Raw genomic sequence first — 19,707 nt, 5'->3', positions numbered from 1 at the left:
CCCACACTGTGGCTCCTTCGCACCGACTGTCGGACTCTGCCGTAGACTCACCCTCTCGTCCGGCTGCTGCCGTTTGTCTGTAATGCCCTGACATGTTGCATTCTCCCCATTTGGATGAATACAAAATAAAAGCTTCTGTCTTAAACAGCAGTGGACCCACTCTGGTTAAACGAAGGCTGTCACTTGGATGAAATGGTCAAGTGCAGGACCATTTTCCTGCCCCTTACAACTCTCTGCTAACTCTTCTCTGCTAATGGTGCAAAGAAAGAGTTTACTGGACCTGAAACTTGAACCTGGCACCCTGACCTAGCGAGCTGGGGAGTTGTGGGTGCCGAGCGAGGGCCGAATTCTAAACTGTAGAACTCACTGGGTGCTTTGCACGCATCTCACTCTTCCTGCTCACACCTGTTCCCCAGGGCTGGCAGTACCCACACATGACAGATAGGGACACTAAGGCTCACAGGTAAAAGTACAGAACTTCTAAATGGCAGCAACCATCTGTATCCAAAGCTGAAGCTCTTCCCCCTTGTGAGGGTCCTGCCATGGAGCTGCCCCAGTAACGCGGAGCCCCCAGACCGCCAAAGACGGCGGAGCTGGGGGACAGAGAAGGCGGAGAGCCAGGCCAGGGCCTGCTGCTGCCCTCCAGGTAAGTGCAACCACTGGCTGGACAAGGCACTGGGCGTCCCTGCTTCCCTTTGTCACTCAGGGCCCACCTTCTCCCTGCCCGCCACTGAGCGGGGTTCACCAGCATGCTGCCGCTCCCCGTGCGATTCAGAGCAGACGGGGTGGCAGCTCTCCTGGGAGCCTGAGGAAGATGCCGCCTCCCCGCTGGGACTTATTAGCAAGGCTCTGGCGATCAGAGGCTCTTGGGTTCAATGGGGCCTGCTGGCCAGTCCGCCCAGCCCGTCGTGTACTTCCACTGACCTTTCCAGCGGCCCCGACAGAGCACAGCCTGGGAGGAAATGTGGAGGTGGTCAGAACCAGGATCGGAGTTTTCCAGCACAAAGCCTCATGCTCTTTGCTCTTTCTGCCGTGGTTCCTGCCAACTACCCACCTTTCCCTCCCTCCCTCCTCAGCCAGGCTTCCTAAACAAACATCTACACTGGCCTGTCTCTGCTTCCTCCCCTCCCTCCCCTCAGCTGACTGCACCCCACCCACCTCGGAGTCTGCTCCTGCCTTGGGCACCAGCAACCTCCCCGTCACCGAATCCAGTGAGCCTTCTCTGGTCCTGCCCTCACTGCTGACTGACGAGCTCCTTTTCCTCCCGGTGACCACAGCCTTACTCTGTGGCCGCCCTTTCTCCTCGAACAGCACTTCGCAGGCCTGCAGCCAGCCCTTGCTCACTCTGTAGGCTCTCCGGGCTTCGCCTGCCCTGCCAGGGTAGGCCTTCACAACTAGGGCTGGCCGCCCCACCCAGGGCTGGGAGACCTTTTTGGTTGTGACCACGGGTGGCGGTGGGGCGGGGTGGGGGTGGGGGGAGTGCTGCCAACCAGCTGGAAGGGCAGGACAGCGCCCCACACCAGAGCACGAGCAGTACCGCTGAGGTTCCGAAACACTGTGGTAGCGCCGCCCGTGCAAATCCCGAGCGTCTGTGGGCTCTGGCCGCCTTCCAGCGGTGTTTCCCGGGCTCTCCCTGGGGGTCTCCCCCCTTTCTCTCACCAAGTTTCGGTGACTCCCCAGGAACTGTCTCCAATCTGGCCTATCTTATCACCTCTCTTTAGACTCTTTAAATCTCTCCTCCAACTTTTCTTTCTAAAGGACTGACTGTACACTTAAATAATTTTTTAAGCAAGTTGGCTTAAAACTCTCCAGTCAAGGTTCCCTTGACCTTCAGACTGCTTGGCCTGGGTGGCCTCAACCTCATTATCCAGTCTCTCTCCCCCAGCCCCATCAGACCACGGTGCTAACAACTACTGACTCTTCGTTCCAGCTAAATGTTGCCTCTCTCTCCAGCAAACCCCCTAGTCAGCAGTGCAGAAAAACAGTCCCCGCCGCTTCATCTCTCTTGCCATTACACATCCCTCCCTGTCCCCACAGGGCGCCGTACACCTGTCCCAGCACTCAAAAGTGTTCTCAGTCTGGGTCTTAACACCACTAGGGGACCTCCCTGCAGCAGGGCCCATAGGAGTCCCCTGAGGCCTGCCGTGCCCAGGCTGACCGGCATATGGACTCCCTTCTCCTTTCCCAGCTGTGACATGAGGATTTCTGCTGCATCCCTGCACTCCCGAACACTAGGACCCTTGGGATTGGAAAACCTAGGGCAAGCTGGCCTTTCTGGATTCCCGCCCCAGCTGGCCAGGAACGTGGACCCCAGAAATCGGTTCTCCAGCCCGTGAATGGCAAAGGGATCCCAGATGCGCTCTGGAGCCGCTATCCTGGCTGCTGTCACGCACCTGCCATGGCCTAGGCCCCTCCGGGCACTCGGTGCAGTGGACAGCAGACTGGGCAGGAGCTTCACTCACCGCCTTCCCTCCTTTGTGGCCTGCATCTCAGCCCGTTTCCATCCGAGGCCGGGTGTAGAAAGGGTCCCGGAGGGCAGGTCACATGGGGAGAACCACAGGGTTGGGGAGACTGCTCTTCCTGCTGCAGAGAAGGGGCGAGGTGGTAAAGAGGGCCGTACGGGGCAGGGCGCAGGAGGACCCCCCAGGGAGTAGGAAGGAGCTTCTGCGAGAGGTGTCGTCCTTGCCGCCTCTCTCCCTGAAAGTTTCAGCTGAGCAGACCCGGATCCCGGCTGCTTCTGCCGCACTTTCACATTTTAGGCCTGGAATTCCACCTCCTGTCTCTGCGTGGTGAGGTGCTTTCATCTTGCAAGGTCCTACTACACCCTTCCCTCTTGTAGGACTTCCCTAACCCCCCGCTTCACAAACAGCGCCTCACCCTGTCACCGCGGCCCTCGGTTTCGCAGCGGGGGTTCCGTGCTGGCCATGGCGGCGCAGGGCGTCAGCCTCACGGAGGCGCAGCTGGTCCCGCCGCACCCCGCAAAGCCGGCAGCCCGGAGCCGCTGGTTGCAGGCGGGCGGGGGGTGCCCGGTGCCCGAGCGCACACGTGTCTGCCAGCACGCAGGCTGCCCTTCTCAGAGTGTGCGTGCGAGCGGGGAGACGGGGCAGGAGCGCATAATGATGAAACTGGTTTCTACAAAGTGATGCTCTTTGTACCAAAATATTTAATGAATATGCTGTTAAAATAAAACCAACAAAAGGAATAGTAATACAATTTTACTGGTTTATATTTCAATTCATAAAGTTGACACACTGGAACTACCCTAGCACAATGTCCACGCACCTAGTTTCAGATGGGCTTACAGCTGTTTCGGTAACTGAACAAGAAAGACACAAAGTGGTGGAGGGTGTGGTTGGGGGGGGGGTTTGCCGCTTGTCACCTCCCTTATCACAGATGACCTCAGCAAGCGCCAGGCCAGCCACCGGGAAGAGAGATACAGAACAAGCCAAGTATCTTTATACACAGACCGTGCCTCCTAGAACAGCTCCTGCGCCCTGCGTGCAGACACGAGACCCCCGGCGCCAGCCCGTCAGCATACCGCTATATAAATTAAAAGACTAGGTTATTTATTTTATTTATTTATTTTTTTAAAGGTGCTAAAACCTCCATTCCATAGTTTTGAAGTGAAAACCTGCAGTCCATCTGAACAGCGAGGTCTGCACCCAGCCACACTCTGGGGAGGGACACGGGCCAGCAGGACGGGGCCTCGGCACGCTCATCCCGCACATGCGTTTATACAAACACACACACACAGTGCAGTGTCTTTCTCGCTTGTATGACCTGTTGTGCAAAAACACTAGGAACCTTTTAGTGAGGGAACATTTCCCAGCTCTTGTGAAGGCAGGGAAGAAGGGGAACCCGACAAACCCGGAGTGAGATCAAGTGCCCAGATATCCACATAATTACCTTGTGCAGATGAGTCTTAGTCTGGGATTTAAACACTGTCAGTTGGGCGCACTGGGAAAAGATATTTATATATATATATATACACACACACACACGACACATGAAGCAAAATAAGATTTGTCCATGTTATGATTAATCCTGTCTCACGTCGGTCAAGTCACCCAGCCCAGCCCCGTGAAGTTTTGGCAGCTAACACTAAAGAACAACAGGAACTACGAGAGTTGCATAGAATTGATCAGAAACGTGAATAATGCCAAACCCAAAACCTGTGCATCGTGTAGTTTAACAAAACTAGGTGGCTGCGACTACAACCAGGAAACCCTCCTATTGAAAACAAAGTGCTTCTCCATGTCTACCTGGAGGACCCGATGCTGGCACTGAAGTAGAGAAGAACTGAGTTACTGATCCCCTGGCACCCCCCCCCCCCGGCAATACATATAATATGTATATTAAAAAAAAAAAAAGATTAAAGGTTTAGAAAAAAACCAAAAGCCTGAAGGATCCCCAAACTCCGACAATGTCAACTCAGCCCTTGGGCTGGGTGAGGTCGTGACCCCCACCAGGGAGAGAGGCCTGGCAGCTCACACCGAGGATGGTTTCCCGGAGCGCGTCCAGAGCGTCATTCAGCCGGCAGGCCTGTTAGCGTCAGTAGTTAGGGGAGCCTTACCCCACAGGCTGCCTGCTTCACGAGCTCTGGTCCAATGACCTACCAACATGCTTCTATGGATCTGACTTAGATACATCCTGGTCCTGGGACACGTCACAGAATCACACATCTGGCCAAAGAAGGCAACAAAAGGTGTCGTGTTTTCTGAAGGTGTCTGGAGGCAGCCACTTCACTCAGCAAGTCTCTTTCCCTTGAACCCCCGTGGCCGTCTTTATGGAGCTCAGTGTTCGGTTAAACCACGTCTTCTTGGCAGCCTGTACCTCATTTAGGGCAAGGCCTAAATGGTGCTCCAGGTCCTGCAAGAGGAACAATGTACATGAGCGTGCTGGGCTCCAGTGTGAATGGCGTTGCCTCCCCAGAGCTGAGTCAACGCAAGACTTCAGCCTATTTACTCTTGAGAGGCCTCTGGAAATTCCCCAGTTTCCAACTGGCATAGAAGTATCTAGAATCCCTAGAGTTCTGGGATCTTTCCTAGTGAAGACCTCTTCATTTCTTGCCTAGTCTATTTATTAAAACAACCTCCTGAGCGCCTCCCTCTCCTGTCCACCTATTACACACCAGACAGACAGGGCTAGCACTCCGGTTAAGACCACGTCATTAATTTCCAGCAAAGACCTTTAAAGTCTAGACTCCCAGGCAAGGCATTTGAGGGGTTTCATGATCTGGACCCAGAGACTGTCTGCCAGCTCAGTACCCACCTCCACCCCTAACTTCCTGACACTCCTTCTTGGGCAGGCCCACTCCTCCCTCTGCTGCTCAGCATGCCGCTCCCTCCACCAGGAATGCTCACTGTTCTTTCGCTTCTGCAGCTGCAACCCTTGTTCATTCTTTGACCACAGCTCACATACTGCTGCCTTGGTGGTGCTTTTCCTGATTGTCCTGGACAGTCACACAAGCCAAGTCTTAGCTTTGCAACCCCAGCACCTAGAACAGGGCCTGGCAAAGAGCAGATGCCCAGTGAATGTGTGCGATGTGGGAGACCAGGCCCTAAACTTCAGTCCTTAACTCGGTCCCTTCCACAAACGGTGCTTAGGGCCCACTTGTGCTTCGTAAGGGTGCTTGTGGAACTGGCCACGCAGGATAAAGATGACCAAAGGAAGCCCCGATTTCTTCATCAGGAATGGAGGCTCAGATCAATCAGGTAACACGTCCAAAGTCACAAAGCTAGTTAAGTGATAGGAGCTGGGACTAAGAGGTGGCATTTAGGAAGTCCTCAGACACTGTGCTGCGAGCCCTTTCTGTGCTTTATCTTATTTAGTCTTCAAAGCGAACTATCAGATAGGGGCCCTTATCACCTCCATTTGCAGATGAGGCACCTGAAGTGTAAGGAGGTCATGCACAGACCCAAGGTCACAGGTTTTGGTGGTGCAGCGGTGCTTTCCAAGCATGTCTCCGCTCCACCAAAAAGATTCCAAGCTTGATGGATAATTCTCATTATGAGAAAGTCCAATTCATGGACAGGCCAAATACTAATTAAACATCCACTGGTAAATAACAAGCAATGGGCTTCTTCCTATAAGGATTATGGTCAAAGTTTAAAAGGGAAAAAACCCCAACCACAGAGACCATTTCTGGGGTCCGCAGCCCACACAGGGGGCCGGGCGCGGGGCCGGGCAGTTACCTGGATCTTACACTCGGCCTCCACCAACTGCAGCTTGGTCTGCGCCAGCTCCAGTTCCATCTCTCTCAGCTGGTTCTTGAGTGTCTCCTTCTCTTCATCTGTGTCCTCATCTAAAACTTCCTTAGCTGAGCTCATGCCCTTTATGCGACCTTCTTTGTTGAAAAATCCCCGGCAGCGCTCACAGTCATCCACTTTTTGCTGAAAGTGAATGTCAGATGTGAACAGGCGAAGAAGAGAAGTGGCCGCGTAGGAAGGTGTGGGCACCTCCTTTTTGGGGAGCCAAGAGGTGGCTTCTGGGTCGAGCACTACAGCTCCCAAAAAACTCTGTTCTCTTTGCAAACTGGCAGATACCCTAGTGGAAAAGCCATGTAGTATCCTACGCTAAAATCAGTAAGAACATTCTTATATCTTTGGTCATCTCACTTCCAAGGAACCTTGGTTAAAAAAATGAAGATGCAGTGACTAAAGATTTATATACAAAGATTTTCACTGCAGAATCAGAGACAGAAAAATAACGGGGGAATAAGCTATCCAACCACTGTGAGAAGTTAAATAGATACTGGGCTGTACCTATACAAGGAAGTATGTAGGCAGCCTCTACAAAGTGTTTGAGGAATTTTTCATAACATGGTAAAATGGTTAAATGCTGCGTGAACAAGGACACAAAAATGTCTGTAAAGCATGGTTACAAATATATACCATGTTTCATTAAAATAAGATGTCCCTGACTGGGAGAAACCTCATTTCACATTCCTCTAAGAGAATATTCTGCCAATTAAACCACTTTATTTTAATTTTGAGAGACAGAGAGGAAGAGACAGAATCCCAAGCAGGCTTCACCCCCAGCGTGGAGCCCGACATGTGGCTCACCACGGGGCTCGATCTCACGACCCTGAGATTGAGACCTGAGCCAAAATCAAGAGTTGGATGCCTGGACTGAGCCACCCAGGTGCCCCCAGTTAAACCACTTTAAAAGGCCATCAGTTATAAAACATGTCCCAATTTCAGAGAGGTAAATGTGGAAAAAAACGCCTATCTTAGAATGAATAGCATTTTATATGTTGAAATAAACACAGAATGAGCACTGAAAGCACATACACCAACGTGTTAATGATGGTGATATTATCTACGGGTAATATAAGGGTTTGTTTTCTTACTCTTATTTTCCAAATTTTCTGCAATAAGCATTGCTAGTTTTATAATTAGATAATAAATTACATTTAAAAAATCGACACTGCTAGTTAAACACTACTTACGATGGAGGCCAGGTGCCATCTTCCTCCAGGTAAAACGGTGATGTGTGTGATTAGGGCCATGAGCACAGAACTCGCTCACCTTCCTGTCCACTGAGCTATTAAATATGTTAGCAAAGCATCTTTCAGTAAGTTACTCATCTTGGAAAAATTTGATGAGTGCTCTAATACAGGTAACAGCTTAAAGCAAGCAAGCACCGGGCACCTGGGTGGCTCAGTCGGTGAAGCGTCTGCCTTGGGCTCAGGACGTGACCTCAGGGTGCTGGGATTCAGCCCCACATCGGGGAGCCTGCTTCTCCCTCTGCCCCTCCCCCACGGCTCATGTGCACTCTCTCTCGCTCTCTCAAATAAAATCTTTAAAAAAAATTAAAAAAAAAAAAAAAGAAAGCACCAAGTTACAAAAGCCCCTGAATTGGCAACAAAAACAAAAAATTAAAGCCTTCATTGGATTTGGATCCATTATAGCAGAAGGAATTGAGCGCAGAGGGGGAGCTGAGTGTCCTCATTTTACAGAGCGTGCAGAGTGACAAACGACACCACAGGGTCCTGACCTCTGCACCTGACCCGGAGCCAAACTCCTGCTGGCAGGCCTCCTTCACCTGTGGCACTGCAGTGACCACCTGCTCCGCTGACATCTGCAAATCCCAGGTCACTTCTTGTTACAGTCATGTCATCCAGAGGATGTTATGTGAGGAAAAGGGCAGTTGTATTTTGAGATCTAAAACCAGAGTTCTCGGGTTGTGTGTGCCTTCCCGTCCGGAGGAAACCGGCACGGAGCCAGGCCATGACGGGCCCCTCATCAGGTACTCACAAGCTTCTCTCACTTTTGAAATCGAAGTAAACCACCCCCTCCTGAAATCTGTGGTGCCGAGCAAAGCACAGCGAACTAGGTGGTACAGAACAGAATCTCTTTGGTAAAGGAAAACTTACCCGAATTTTCTCAATTTCCACTTTATTAGCTGTCTGCTGCTTTTCCAATCTTTCACTCAACTGAGAACAAATCTAAAGAAACAAACAAAGTGACAGTCTCTTGAGCAATGTCATCACGTGCAGAACCTGGGCTTGGGAGGAATTCTACAGCGGAAGGCGGACAGGCCGAGGGGAAGGAAGAGCGAGGGCCGTAGGGGCTGCGGGCACGCGGGGCAGGAGGTCGGGCAGGAGGACAGGCAGGAGGTCGGGCAGGAGGACGGGGCAGGAGGACGGGCAGGAGGTCGGGCAGGAGGACGGGCAGGAGGTCGGGCAGGAGGACGGGCAGGAGGTCGGGCAGGAGGACGGGGCAGGAGGTCGGGCAGGAGGACGGGGCAGGAGGACGGGCAGGAGGACGGGCAGGAGGACGGAGCAGGAGGTCGGGCAGGAGGACGGGGCAGGAGGACGGGCAGGAGGTCGGGGCAGGAGGACGGGCAGGAGGTCGGGCAGGAGGACGGAGCAGGAGGTCGGGCAGGAGGACGGAGCAGGAGGTCGGGCAAGAGGTCGGGCAGGGGGACGGGCAGGAGGTCGGGCAGGGGGACGGGGCAGGAGGACGGGCAGGGGGACGGGCAGGAGGTCGGGGCAGGAGGTCGGGCAGGGGGACGGGCAGGAGGTCGGGCAGGGGGACGGGGCAGGAGGACGGGCAGGGGGACGGGCAGGAGGATGGGGCAGGAGGACGGGCAGGAGGACGGGCAGGAGGTCGGGGCAGGAGGACGGGCAGGAGGTCGGGCAGGAGGACGGGGCAGGAGGTCGGGCAGGAGGTCGGGCAGGATGATGGGCAGGAGGTCGGGCAGGAGGTCGGGCAGGAGGACGGGGAAGGAGGACGGGCAGGAGGACGGGCAGGAGGTCGGGCAGGAGGTCGGGGCAGGAGGTCGGGCAGGAGGACGGGCAGGAGGTCGGGGCAGGAGGACGGGCAGGAGGTCGGGCAGGAGGACGGGCAGGAGGTCGGGCAGGAGGACGGGGCAGGAGGACGGGCAGGAGGACGGGCAGGAGGTCGGGCAGGAGGTCGGGGCAGGAGGATGGGCAGGAGGTCGGGCAGGAGGATGGGGCAGGAGGATGGGGCAGGAGGTCGGGTAGGAGGACGGGCAGGAGGACGGGGCAGGAGGATGGGGCAGGAGGACGGGCAGGAGGTCGGATAGGAGGACGGGCAGGAGGTGGGGGCAGGAGGACGGGCAGGAGGTCGGGTAGGAGGACGGGCAGGAGGACGGGGCAGGAGGATGGGGCAGGAGGTCGGGTAGGAAGACGGGCAGGAGGACGGGGCAGGAGGATGGGGCAGGAGGACTGGCAGGAGGTCGGATAGGAGGACGGGCAGGAGGTGGGGGCAGGAGGACGGGCAGGAGGACAGGCAGGAGGTCGGGGCAGGAGGACGGGGCAGGAGGATGGGCTGTGCCACCTCCGCATCCACCGGCCTAGGATGTGAGGAATCCGTCAGCGCCACACTCAACGGCCGACGGTTTACAGACACTTGACAGACTCTCGAGTCAGCACGAGATCCGAGTTTAGGAAAGAACAGGACCAGTTTAGTTATGCTCTTAAAACTCAACCCGCCAGGGAGAGAAGTGGTTCCACAGCATGTGACCACACGTGAACACGAGGCCGCAAGGGCAGGGTGGCTTTCATTTCTTAAATGCCTGTTTATAACTGCTGGGCACCATGCCTGGCTCTCTACAGACCTGATCTTGTGGAATCCTCACGACAGTTCTCTGGGACAGTGGTCATTTCTCCTGTGTCAGCGCTGAGGAGCAGTGAGGTCACTTGCCCAGTGAAGTCACCGGTCGGTGCAGGCGGCAGGCGGGTGAGGGGACGCACTTAGCCAGACAAGCAGGGCTTCCAGAATACATGGCCCACTCACAGGGTGCTCAGACTCACCTGCTTGTAGTCACCAATGATAGAACTGTTTTTTCTAATCTCAGATTCTGCTTTGTCAAGTTCCCGACGACACATTTCTTTTAACTATATACATTAAAAAAAACAAAAAAAAAGGAAAAGTGAATGTTTTAAGGAAAATATAAAGCTCTGGCACTAACTGCCTCGTTCTGGGCTTTCCAAAAAGTACCTGACTACTCTGGAAGGGCTGTACTTCACCTACCTGGTCTTGATGCCAGGAAAGGGAGAGAAAAGTCACAACTCCCCAAAAGCTCAAACCCCATTTTGGAGTGGGGCTTTGGCTAAGGTTCCTCCCTGCCTGTGAACCTGAGCTGAGGAGGCCGCACAGACCCAACAGGTTAAGGCTCATCGGAGGACTGCTGTGTCTTCCGTACAGAGACAGCGCCTCGTCGTCTCTCACCCTAGGCTGTCCTGCCAGAGACCAGAGGGTGTCACCATTACGGAGAACCACGGGGCAAGAGGAGCTTCCTGCAGGCTGCGCAGCATCCTGTGGCCCCAAGTGATTGTGGAGAGCTGGCTCAAGACAGGCCTTCCAGAGTCTGCTCTTTGGGGGGGGGCGGGGGTGCCAGTGGACAGGTAGGGGAAGAGCCAGACATTATAAGATGTCTGCTTTTCTTCTGCAGAAATGTTAACTCTCTTCTTTGTTACATTCAGTTGCTGACACACAGGGATTTCTCTTGTCCCAAGGAAGGATGGGCTTTGCCCCAGTGTCTCCTATGCTCTAATTATTAACAACTATTATGCTTTACCCAGTAAACAGAAAAAGCCTTCGGAGAGAAACCGAAGGCAGCTGTCTGTGGTCCCCCGGTGCCAACAGGAAGCCGCCAGCTGGACTCGTGACTCTCAGGCCCTGACAAGACACGGAGGCACGCGGCGGGGCAGCGCTCCCCTTACCTGAGCGGACTCGTCTTCCAGCCGTCTTTTCTCTTCTTCAGCATCAATCAACTTCTGTTTGGTCATAAGCAGCTCCTTATTGAGTGCATCTGCCTTCTCTTCAGCCTGAAACATGTAAGAGATGCCATCACAGAACAAGAATCGAGAACCGGATGGGATCTGAATTGCTCAGGACAATCCCTTTTTAACGTGACAGGGAAAGTGAGCCCGAGAGGGGAAAGACATGCCAGAGGTCACACAGACACCAGACTCATGCAGAAGTGCCCGGCCCAGTCTTTTGCACAGACATTGTGCGGGACAGTGGTTAGGAGCTCAGCCTTTGGCATAAGACAGCCTGGGCTCAACCCCCATCGTTCTCTGACCACGTGCCACTGAGAATCTTTCTGAGCTTCGGGCTTGTCATCTGAGGGATAAGGCACACGAAGGACTCAGCACAGCACCTAGCAGATGGTAAACACTCAATAAAAGGTAGCAGTCATGATCACTAATAGTAATAATAAATCCTGGTTTTCTTCCCCGAGACTCTCAGTATTTCCTCTGCTTCCTCAAACAAGGTCTACATCTCATTCTCATCACTTGATAAAGGAGGATGCCTCTTTCCTGGCACTCGCTGACCCGTGATCTGAAATGCCCCCCTCCACTCCAGTTCTTTTTGAAAACATGCAAAGGTCTGGTGGGTAGATCTGTGGGTCTAAGTGAACATGATACACCTGTGCCTGGTGCAGAAGTCCCTGACACTGGACATTCCAAGGATAACCAAAGATGAGCGTGTCAGAAGGCAGCCACAGAAATGGGGCAGAAGCTCCTAGTCCCACAGCATTAGATATAGAGGGTCTTTGCTGGCTCCTTATACACAGCCCCCTTTTTAACAACGAATGGAGGTGGATTCCCTGAAATTAAATGGCGTTTCTGATGTCACCTAGCTGAAGAGGTGTCACGGAGCCCCTGCACTTTCTACCACACCACACTTGCTCTGAAGTATCTTCTTTGGGAGGAACAGGAGCTGCAGGGCTGGGGCCTCACATGGAGAACTGAGAATGGCTTGATAACACAACCTCAAAAGGCCATTAATTACGGCAAGCTGCACATGTGTGCAGTTAAGTGGGGTCTTAGAGTTAAGGCCTGTCCTGTCTGGGCTGTGGCCTGTCAGCTCCTTCTCTAGCTCAAACCCAATTATCAGTGAAAGGAAATGAGAACCAAACAACAGAGAAAATAACTAGTAAGGAGAACTAAGTCCTGTTACAGATTGGTTTTACTTCAATCTGTGGAGCAACCTGTTACCTTTCTCCTCTCTCCCCTTGACTCCATTACCATTTTCTGAGCAGTGCTCTGGAGCCTGGAGCACACACAAATGTTCGCTCAGCCACTCAGCACCACTACCATGGTAGTGATTCTGAGAAGTGTGAAACAACCAGGTTATGAACTGGGTCTTTGAAGTCAAGTCTTCCCTGCCCACCCTGGTTGCCCTCAAGTTCTCACAACGCACATAGCAGAGCTATAATCTGCAACCAGGTGGTGTGACATTAAGCCCAGTGTTTGTGCCACCTCTCAAAGAGCTGATGACTCTCAACGCTGTGTGAAAGGGAGGTGCACAGAAGCTACTGGACTGGCCTAACCAGCGTCCCCTCAGGGTACCACACTCCCTGCACTCTATCTGCACGAGCATATGAAGAGGGAGCATCTGGAGATAATAAAGACAAATCCAGACTTCCACTTTTTGTCATGAAGAACTAACAGGGACCAGATTTACCCTCCCACTGTAAACAAAAAAAACTGGACAAAGTGTATGAAACTACTGTTTTCAGACACTGAAAACAATACACGCAGAACTGTGGTTCCTGGGAGAAAGAAGACAAGATGAGTCCCACTATCACCCTGGGTTTCTACCTAGAGGCACATTCTGGACCAAGAAGGAGGGTGAAGGGTTCCAAACAGAGCATGTCTCAAAAGGTCAAGGGGGCAGAGTTAAGGGACCAGGGATGCTGAGGTGGTTGGGAGCTGGGGGACAGAGGCCTGGAGATAGGAGAGCTCTGGAATAGCTAATATGGCAATAGAGGAGATAAACCGAAAACATGAAAATACCCAATTAAACCAAAGAAGACAGAGGGGTGCCTGCCTGGCTCAGTCAGAAGAGTGTACAACTCTTGATCTCAGGGCTGTGATTTCAAGCCCCATGTTGGGTGTAGAGATTCCTTAAAAAAAAAAAAAAAAATCTTTAGGGACGCCTGGGTGGCTCAGTCGGTTAAGCAGCTGCCTTCGGCTCAGGTCATGATCTCAGGGTCCTGGGATCGAGTCCCGCATCGGGCTCCTTGCTCAGCGGGGAGCCTGCTTCTCCCTCTGTCTGCTTCTCCCTCTGTCTGCTGTACCCCCTGCTTGTGCTCTCTGACAAATAAATAAATAAAATCTTAAAAAAAAAAATCTTCAAACCAAAGGAGGCAGAAAAGAAGAAAGAAAAAGCAAATGCAACAGAGAATAAACAAGGTGGTAGACTTAAATCTACTATATAAGTAATTACATTAAACGTAACTGGTCTAAACATTCCAATTAAAAGGAGGAGATTATCAGACTGAGTAAAATAAGCAAGACCCAACTATACGCTGGCTACAAAAAACAGTTTTAAATATAAAGACACAGATATATTAAAGGTCAAAGGATGGAAAAGGATGTATACCAGGTAATACCATGAAACTTGGAGTGACTATTAATATCAAAGTAGATTTCAGAGCAGAGTATTACTAGGGAAAAAGAGGGACATTTCATAATAAAAGACTTGCTCCATTAAGAAGGTGTAATAATCTGAAATGTATAAGTTCAAATTATAGGAAACAAAAACTAACATAATTGAAAGGTGAAATAAATGCACAGTTAGAGACTTCCTCACTGTCCTCTCAGTAAGTGATAGAACAAGTAGAGAGGGAAAACCAGTATGTTCATGGAAGATTTCAATAATCAATAATACTCGGGTGCCTGAGTGGCTCAGTCAGTTAAGCATCTGCCTTTGGCTCAGGTCATGATCCCAGGGTCCTGGGACTGAGTTCCACATCAGGCTCCCTGCTCAGCGGGGAGTCTGCTTCTCCCTCTGACCCTCCCCCATCTAGTGCTCTCTCTCTGAAATAAACAAAATCTTAAAAAAAAAAAACTCAACCAACTTGACCAAACTGACACTTATAGAACATTGCACCCACAACAACAAAACATACACATTTTCCACTTGCAAATGGACATGTGGGACATGCACCCAAACAGACCACAAGGTAGGCCCTAAAATAAGCATAAATATATTTTAAAAAGATTAAAATCAGAAAGGATATGTACTCTGATCATAACTGAATTAAATTAGAAATTAACAATAGAAAAATTTCTGGGAGGAGTGCCTGGATGGCTCAGTCAGTTAGGCTTTAGCTCAGGTTGTGATCTCGAGGTCCTGGGATTGGGCCTTGTGTCCTGCTCCCTCTGACCCTCGCCTCTGCTTGTTCTTGCTTTCTCAAATAGATAAAGGAAATCTAAAAAAAAAGAAAGAAAAAGGAAGGAAGGGAGGGAGGGAGGAAGATTGATTTCTGGGAAAAATCCCTAATAGTTGAAAATTAAACAATACACTACTAATCAATTCACAGGTCAAAGAAAAAATAGTAAGAACTGAATGAAAATAAAAACATATCAGAATGTGTGGGATGCAGCTGAAAGAGTGCTTCAGGGAGATTTATAACTTTAAATGCTTATTTTAGAAAAACAGGGTCTAGAACTAGAAAGACTAGCTAGAAAAAGAGCAGGGGTGCCTGGGTGGCTCAGTCGGTTAAGTGTTGAACTCTTAATTTCAGTTTAGGTCATGATCTCAGGGTCATGGGATCGAGTCCTGAGTCTAGTCCAGACTCTGCGCTCAGTGGGGAGTCTGCTTGAGATTCTCCCTCTCTCCTTCTGCCCCTCCCCCTGCGTGTGTGCTCGCTCTTTCTCTTCTCTCTAAAATACATAATCTTAAAAAAAAAAAAAAAGATCAGCTAGGAAAAGGAGCAAATTAAATAAAAAATGAAGTTAGGAAAAAATAACAAAAAGCAGAAATCAGTGAAACAAAACAAAGAGAGAATAAAATCAAACCAAAAACTGGGTTTTGAAGAAACCAACACACCTGATAAATTCCTAGTCAGATTAAGGAAAAAGGAGAAAAGACACAAATTACTCTTATCAGGAATGAAAGACAGAACATCTCAACAGATCCTATAAACATTAAAAGAGTAAGGAAATAACAATGACTTTATATCAACACCTTTGACAACTAAAATGATTAAGTTATCGGAAAGACACAATTATAAAAATAGACACAAGAATTAGAAAATTTTCATTATCTGGAAATAAACTGAATTCATAATTAAATAATTTCCTAAGAAAATTCCAGGCCCACATGGCATCAGTAGGGAATCAAAGATTTAATCAAGGAATAATCCTACACAAATTTCTTAAGAAAACAGGAGGGGACACTTCCCAGTTCATTTCAGAAGGCCATCACTACCCTTATACCAAAACAAGACAAAACATTATGGAAACTCCAGACAAATACTTCCCCTTGAACACAAAAAGTTTAATTAAAAATCTTAAGGAAAAAAAAGGAAACCCCAAGTTTCCTAGGGATGCAAAAGTTGGTTTACACTGAAAATTACATCACCATAGTCACAGAATTAGGAGAAATAGCAAATAATCATCTCAACAGATGCAGGAAGAGCATCTGACAAAATTCAACACCCATTCATGACGAAAACTCAACAAACAGGAAGAAAGGAGAACTTCCTCAACCTGATCTATGAAAACCCTCCAGGTGATGCCTGGAACAAAGCAATGATGCCCACTCTTTCCATTCAACATTGTTATGAAGATCCTGGTCGGTGCAAGAAGGCAAGGAAAAGAAAAAGGCATAAAGACTTGAAAGGAACTAAACTGTCTTTATTCAGAGATGAAATGACTGTGTACGTGGAAAATCCTAAATAGTAAACAAAAAAGCTACTAGAATTGTAAGTGAATTCAGCGGGGTCATAGGACAGAAGGTCATGTAATCAATTTTCTTTCTAGAGACTAGCAATAAGCAATTTGAAAACGCCGTTAGGAAAACAAGATCCTTTACAATAAATTAAAAAATGTGCAAGCTTTGTTAACTGAGAACTAAAAAACAATGCTGAAATTGAAAAAGACACAAATAAATGAAAATTATAACCTATTCATGGGTTGGAAAGTCCAATTATTATTCAGATAACTCTCCCCAACCTGATTTACAGGTTCAATGCCACCCCACTCAAAACCCCAGAGTCTTTTATTTCTAGAAGCTGACAAACTGATCCTAGTGCTTATGTGGAAATGTAAATGACAGAACAGCCAAACTATTTTTTAAAAAGAACAATGAAGTTAGAGGACTCCATGACCTGACTTTCAGATTGTAAAGCTATAGTAATTAAGACTATGGTGTTAGCATGAGGATACACATATAGATCAATGGAGCAGGTATGGAATTGAGGAGACCATCCATACAATCGATTTTTTATAAAGAAGCCAAAGTAATTCATTCAGTAAAGGTTTGCAAGCTGCTCAAGGTCACAGATCTAGCGTGCAGTGTAGCCAGACTGTAAATCTCGGCAGGTGGGCTCCTGAGTGTTTCCCGCACTTTGATTACACTCAGTGTAGACAGTGTGCCAGAGGGGACTCAGGTATGGTCCTGCTGGCCCTGTGCAATGTTAGGTCTGGGCAGGACTCCCGTTTCATAGAGGGGACAGCATGGCTGGGCTCACCTGGGGACTCCGTGGCTAACTAGCAATCTCTCCTGTAACGAAAGTGACATAAAACATCAACTGAAAATTCAAAGAGTGTTCTGGAAACCTGGTAAGGCACACGCCAGAGTTTTACTCTGGGACGCAAAAAGGGAAAAGCTAAAAATAATGAATTTCTTTCAAAAACCTGACTGAGGGGGCAGCTTGGTGGCTCAGGTCATCATCTCCGGGTCCTGGGATCGAGCCCTGCAGCAGGGAGTCTACTTGTCCCTCTCCCTCTGTCCCTCCCCCTACTCATGTGCTCTCTCTCAAAAAAACCCCCAAAAAACCTGAGTCCCTGAAGGCTGAAAACAAACCAAAAAAGGGGGTGAGAGGACCCCATGCCCCTCACTTCAGAACCTAGCTGATTTTCAGTGATGATTCTAAAGAACAAGAGAAGACAGACTTGGCAAGGTACTCCACGTCCAGTGTGGGGAAGGTCTGTCTTCTCAGCACTGTAGTAGCCGGCTGGAGGAGGGAACCCCAGTTTGAAGTTCCTGAGCCCTAACGGCAGTAGGAGCCCTGCTCCTTCGAGCCAAGTTAGGAGTGTGAGCTCTGGTGTCAGGCCATTTGGGTTTCAATCTGAAATGTCACACCATGCCTCAGTTTCCTCATCAGTAAAACGGGGATCATAGTGTATCCCTGACACAACATGGGTTGTTTTGAGGACAAAAGCACTTAGAGCAATGCCTAGAACTTGGTAAGTGCTTAGGAAACATTTGCTTGTTATGTGTCACTATAAATGTTTTTGATGTAGTTATTACACCAAATCGTAGCTTCTTGTTCCATATTTATTTTGAAGACAGCGTGGCATCATAGACAAGTCTGGGGCATTCCAATCAGATGGGCCTGGGTTAGATTCCTGGCTCTGCTTTCTCCACGGCGCCTCCATCTCTCTCTGAATCTCAAGTTTCATGACTGTTACAAAAATCCTCATCTATCAGTGGGGCTCATGTAACTCTCCTCACGAGGCTGAGGCAAGGGTAAGAGATGCTAGATGTCAGCAAAGTGCTTATCACAGTGCTGGTCACACAGATCATCAGGAAACGGGAGTTCACATTATTCTGACTATTTCTCACTCCTGGTATCAGGAATGTTAAAGAACCTAGCTCTTTACTGTCTCAGGATAAGACAACTTGAAAAAAGGTTTACACCATTTAGGAGCAGACTTCAAGAACACGGGAAGTCTGTGCCCACCTTCAACAGGGGAACATCAGTGTGATGGCTGGGCCTGGCAGGTGACATGCAGCAGCTCAAACTAAACAATCCGCCCGGGATCTCAGCTCAAGTTGCCTCTTCATACAATTTTTTTGAACACAAAGCTCCTATCCAGGACCCATTTTCTTTTGTCTTTGTCACCTCCTTCCTGCATGATGTCCAGCTGCCGTGGGGCACCTTAGGTGCGCGCTGTGGCCTGGCTTCAGTAGATGCTGCTCAGCGCCAGCCGCCTCCCTCCACGCGCTGGGCAGAAAGGCCTCACAAGGAGGGGACCATTCCTCCAGCGCTCCTACAAAGAACAGGGCAGGCCAGGAATCTGTAGCAGAAGGTGGGGACTCAAACCTAAGGGCCAGACTGTGGTAAACCATGAAGCAGTCAGGGCTCCAGGTTCCGGTTACTGAGGGTTAATGACCTCGAACCTGCCTGCCCCCCTCCCCGAAACTGGGAAAAGCAGCCTTCTCGGTCCCCCGCAGCCGTGTGTAGCTGACAAGCAAGAGGAAGGAACACTGCCTGAGCTGGCTGGGTTTGGCAGTGCTTTTCACATTCAGCAAGTCACGGCGCTCTCCCTGTACCATGGGACACAGCTGATACTCCACCTTCCCACTTTTTGCTCTACTTGAATGGAGAGTGGTATTAGAATACAGGTCTATTCGGAGTGCCTGGGTGGTGCAGTCGGTTAAGCGTCCAACTCTTGGTTTTGGCTCAGGTTGTAATCTCAGGGTCGCTCTCCTTCCCTCTCCCTCTGCCCTTCCTCCCATTCCCCCCCCCCCCCGCACTCTCTATCTCAAATAAATACATCTTTTTTTTTCAAATAAATAAATAAATCTTAAAAAAAAAAAAAACAGGTCTGCTCAAAACTGTTTACTCTACAACTCTATTTCTAAAGAAAATAAAAACTGGTAGATACCGCCATCTTGCTCTCTCTTCATCTGATGTGTGAACCACTTTGAGAATCTAATTGAAGTACAGACTTTCAAAGAAATACAGAACACAGTATTTTCATACACATTTGGTGGATGTCAAGGACCTTGTGAAGTTCATAGATCTTACGGGGTTCAACAGATCATGTAAGTCCCCTGTAAACCCTTAACAGAGAGCCTCTCTCTAGAACCTTAGGAAACCAATGAACAGAACAGTAATCTTAGGAGCCTGACAGGGAAATATGAGTCAGATGTTGGCAAACTACAGTCCATGTGCCAAATCCAGCCTCTACCTATTCTTGTAAATAAAGTTTTATTGGAACACAGCCACGCTCATTCCTTTACTTATTGTCTACGGCTACTTCTGTGCCGATGGCAGAGTTTGATGTTGCAACAGAGACCATATGGCCCACAAAGCCTAAAATACTTACTATCTATCCCTTCAGAGAAAAAGTTTGCCAACTTCTGACCTAAACGATGAATGAAAGACCACACTTTTTCAAAGGGAGGCTTGTAGTATAGAAAATGGACAAATATCCTGCCAGGAAAGCCATCATCTTGAACTTTTTAAGATTAGGAGAAGCAAAGA

General features: G+C 49.7%; 1 protein-coding gene across 5 annotated transcripts in view; it reads right to left on the bottom strand.

The window, feature by feature from the left end:
• Positions 1 to 3,954: 3,954 nt before the first annotated feature.
• LOC116641192 (rab GTPase-activating protein 1) overlaps positions 3,955 to 19,707 on the bottom strand; it is a 149,454-nt gene continuing 133,701 nt past the window's right edge. For all 5 annotated transcript variants that reach the window (XM_032418771.1, XM_032418772.1, XM_032418773.1 and 2 more), the window contains 5 exons: positions 11,195 to 11,299; positions 10,283 to 10,366; positions 8,378 to 8,449; positions 6,195 to 6,392; positions 3,955 to 4,869 (listed from right to left, as the gene is read on the bottom strand). In XM_032418771.1, coding sequence (XP_032274662.1) covers positions 4,747 to 4,869; positions 6,195 to 6,392; positions 8,378 to 8,449; positions 10,283 to 10,366; positions 11,195 to 11,299 — 582 coding nt within the window. In that variant the 3' untranslated portion in view covers positions 3,955 to 4,746. The remainder of the gene's footprint in view (positions 4,870 to 6,194; positions 6,393 to 8,377; positions 8,450 to 10,282; positions 10,367 to 11,194; positions 11,300 to 19,707) is intronic.

This window comes from Phoca vitulina, unplaced genomic scaffold (assembly GCF_004348235.1).
Source record: "Phoca vitulina isolate PV1807 unplaced genomic scaffold, GSC_HSeal_1.0 scaffold21, whole genome shotgun sequence".
NCBI lineage: Eukaryota > Metazoa > Chordata > Mammalia > Carnivora > Phocidae > Phoca > Phoca vitulina.
This window is presented reverse-complemented; position numbering and strand designations above follow the sequence as displayed.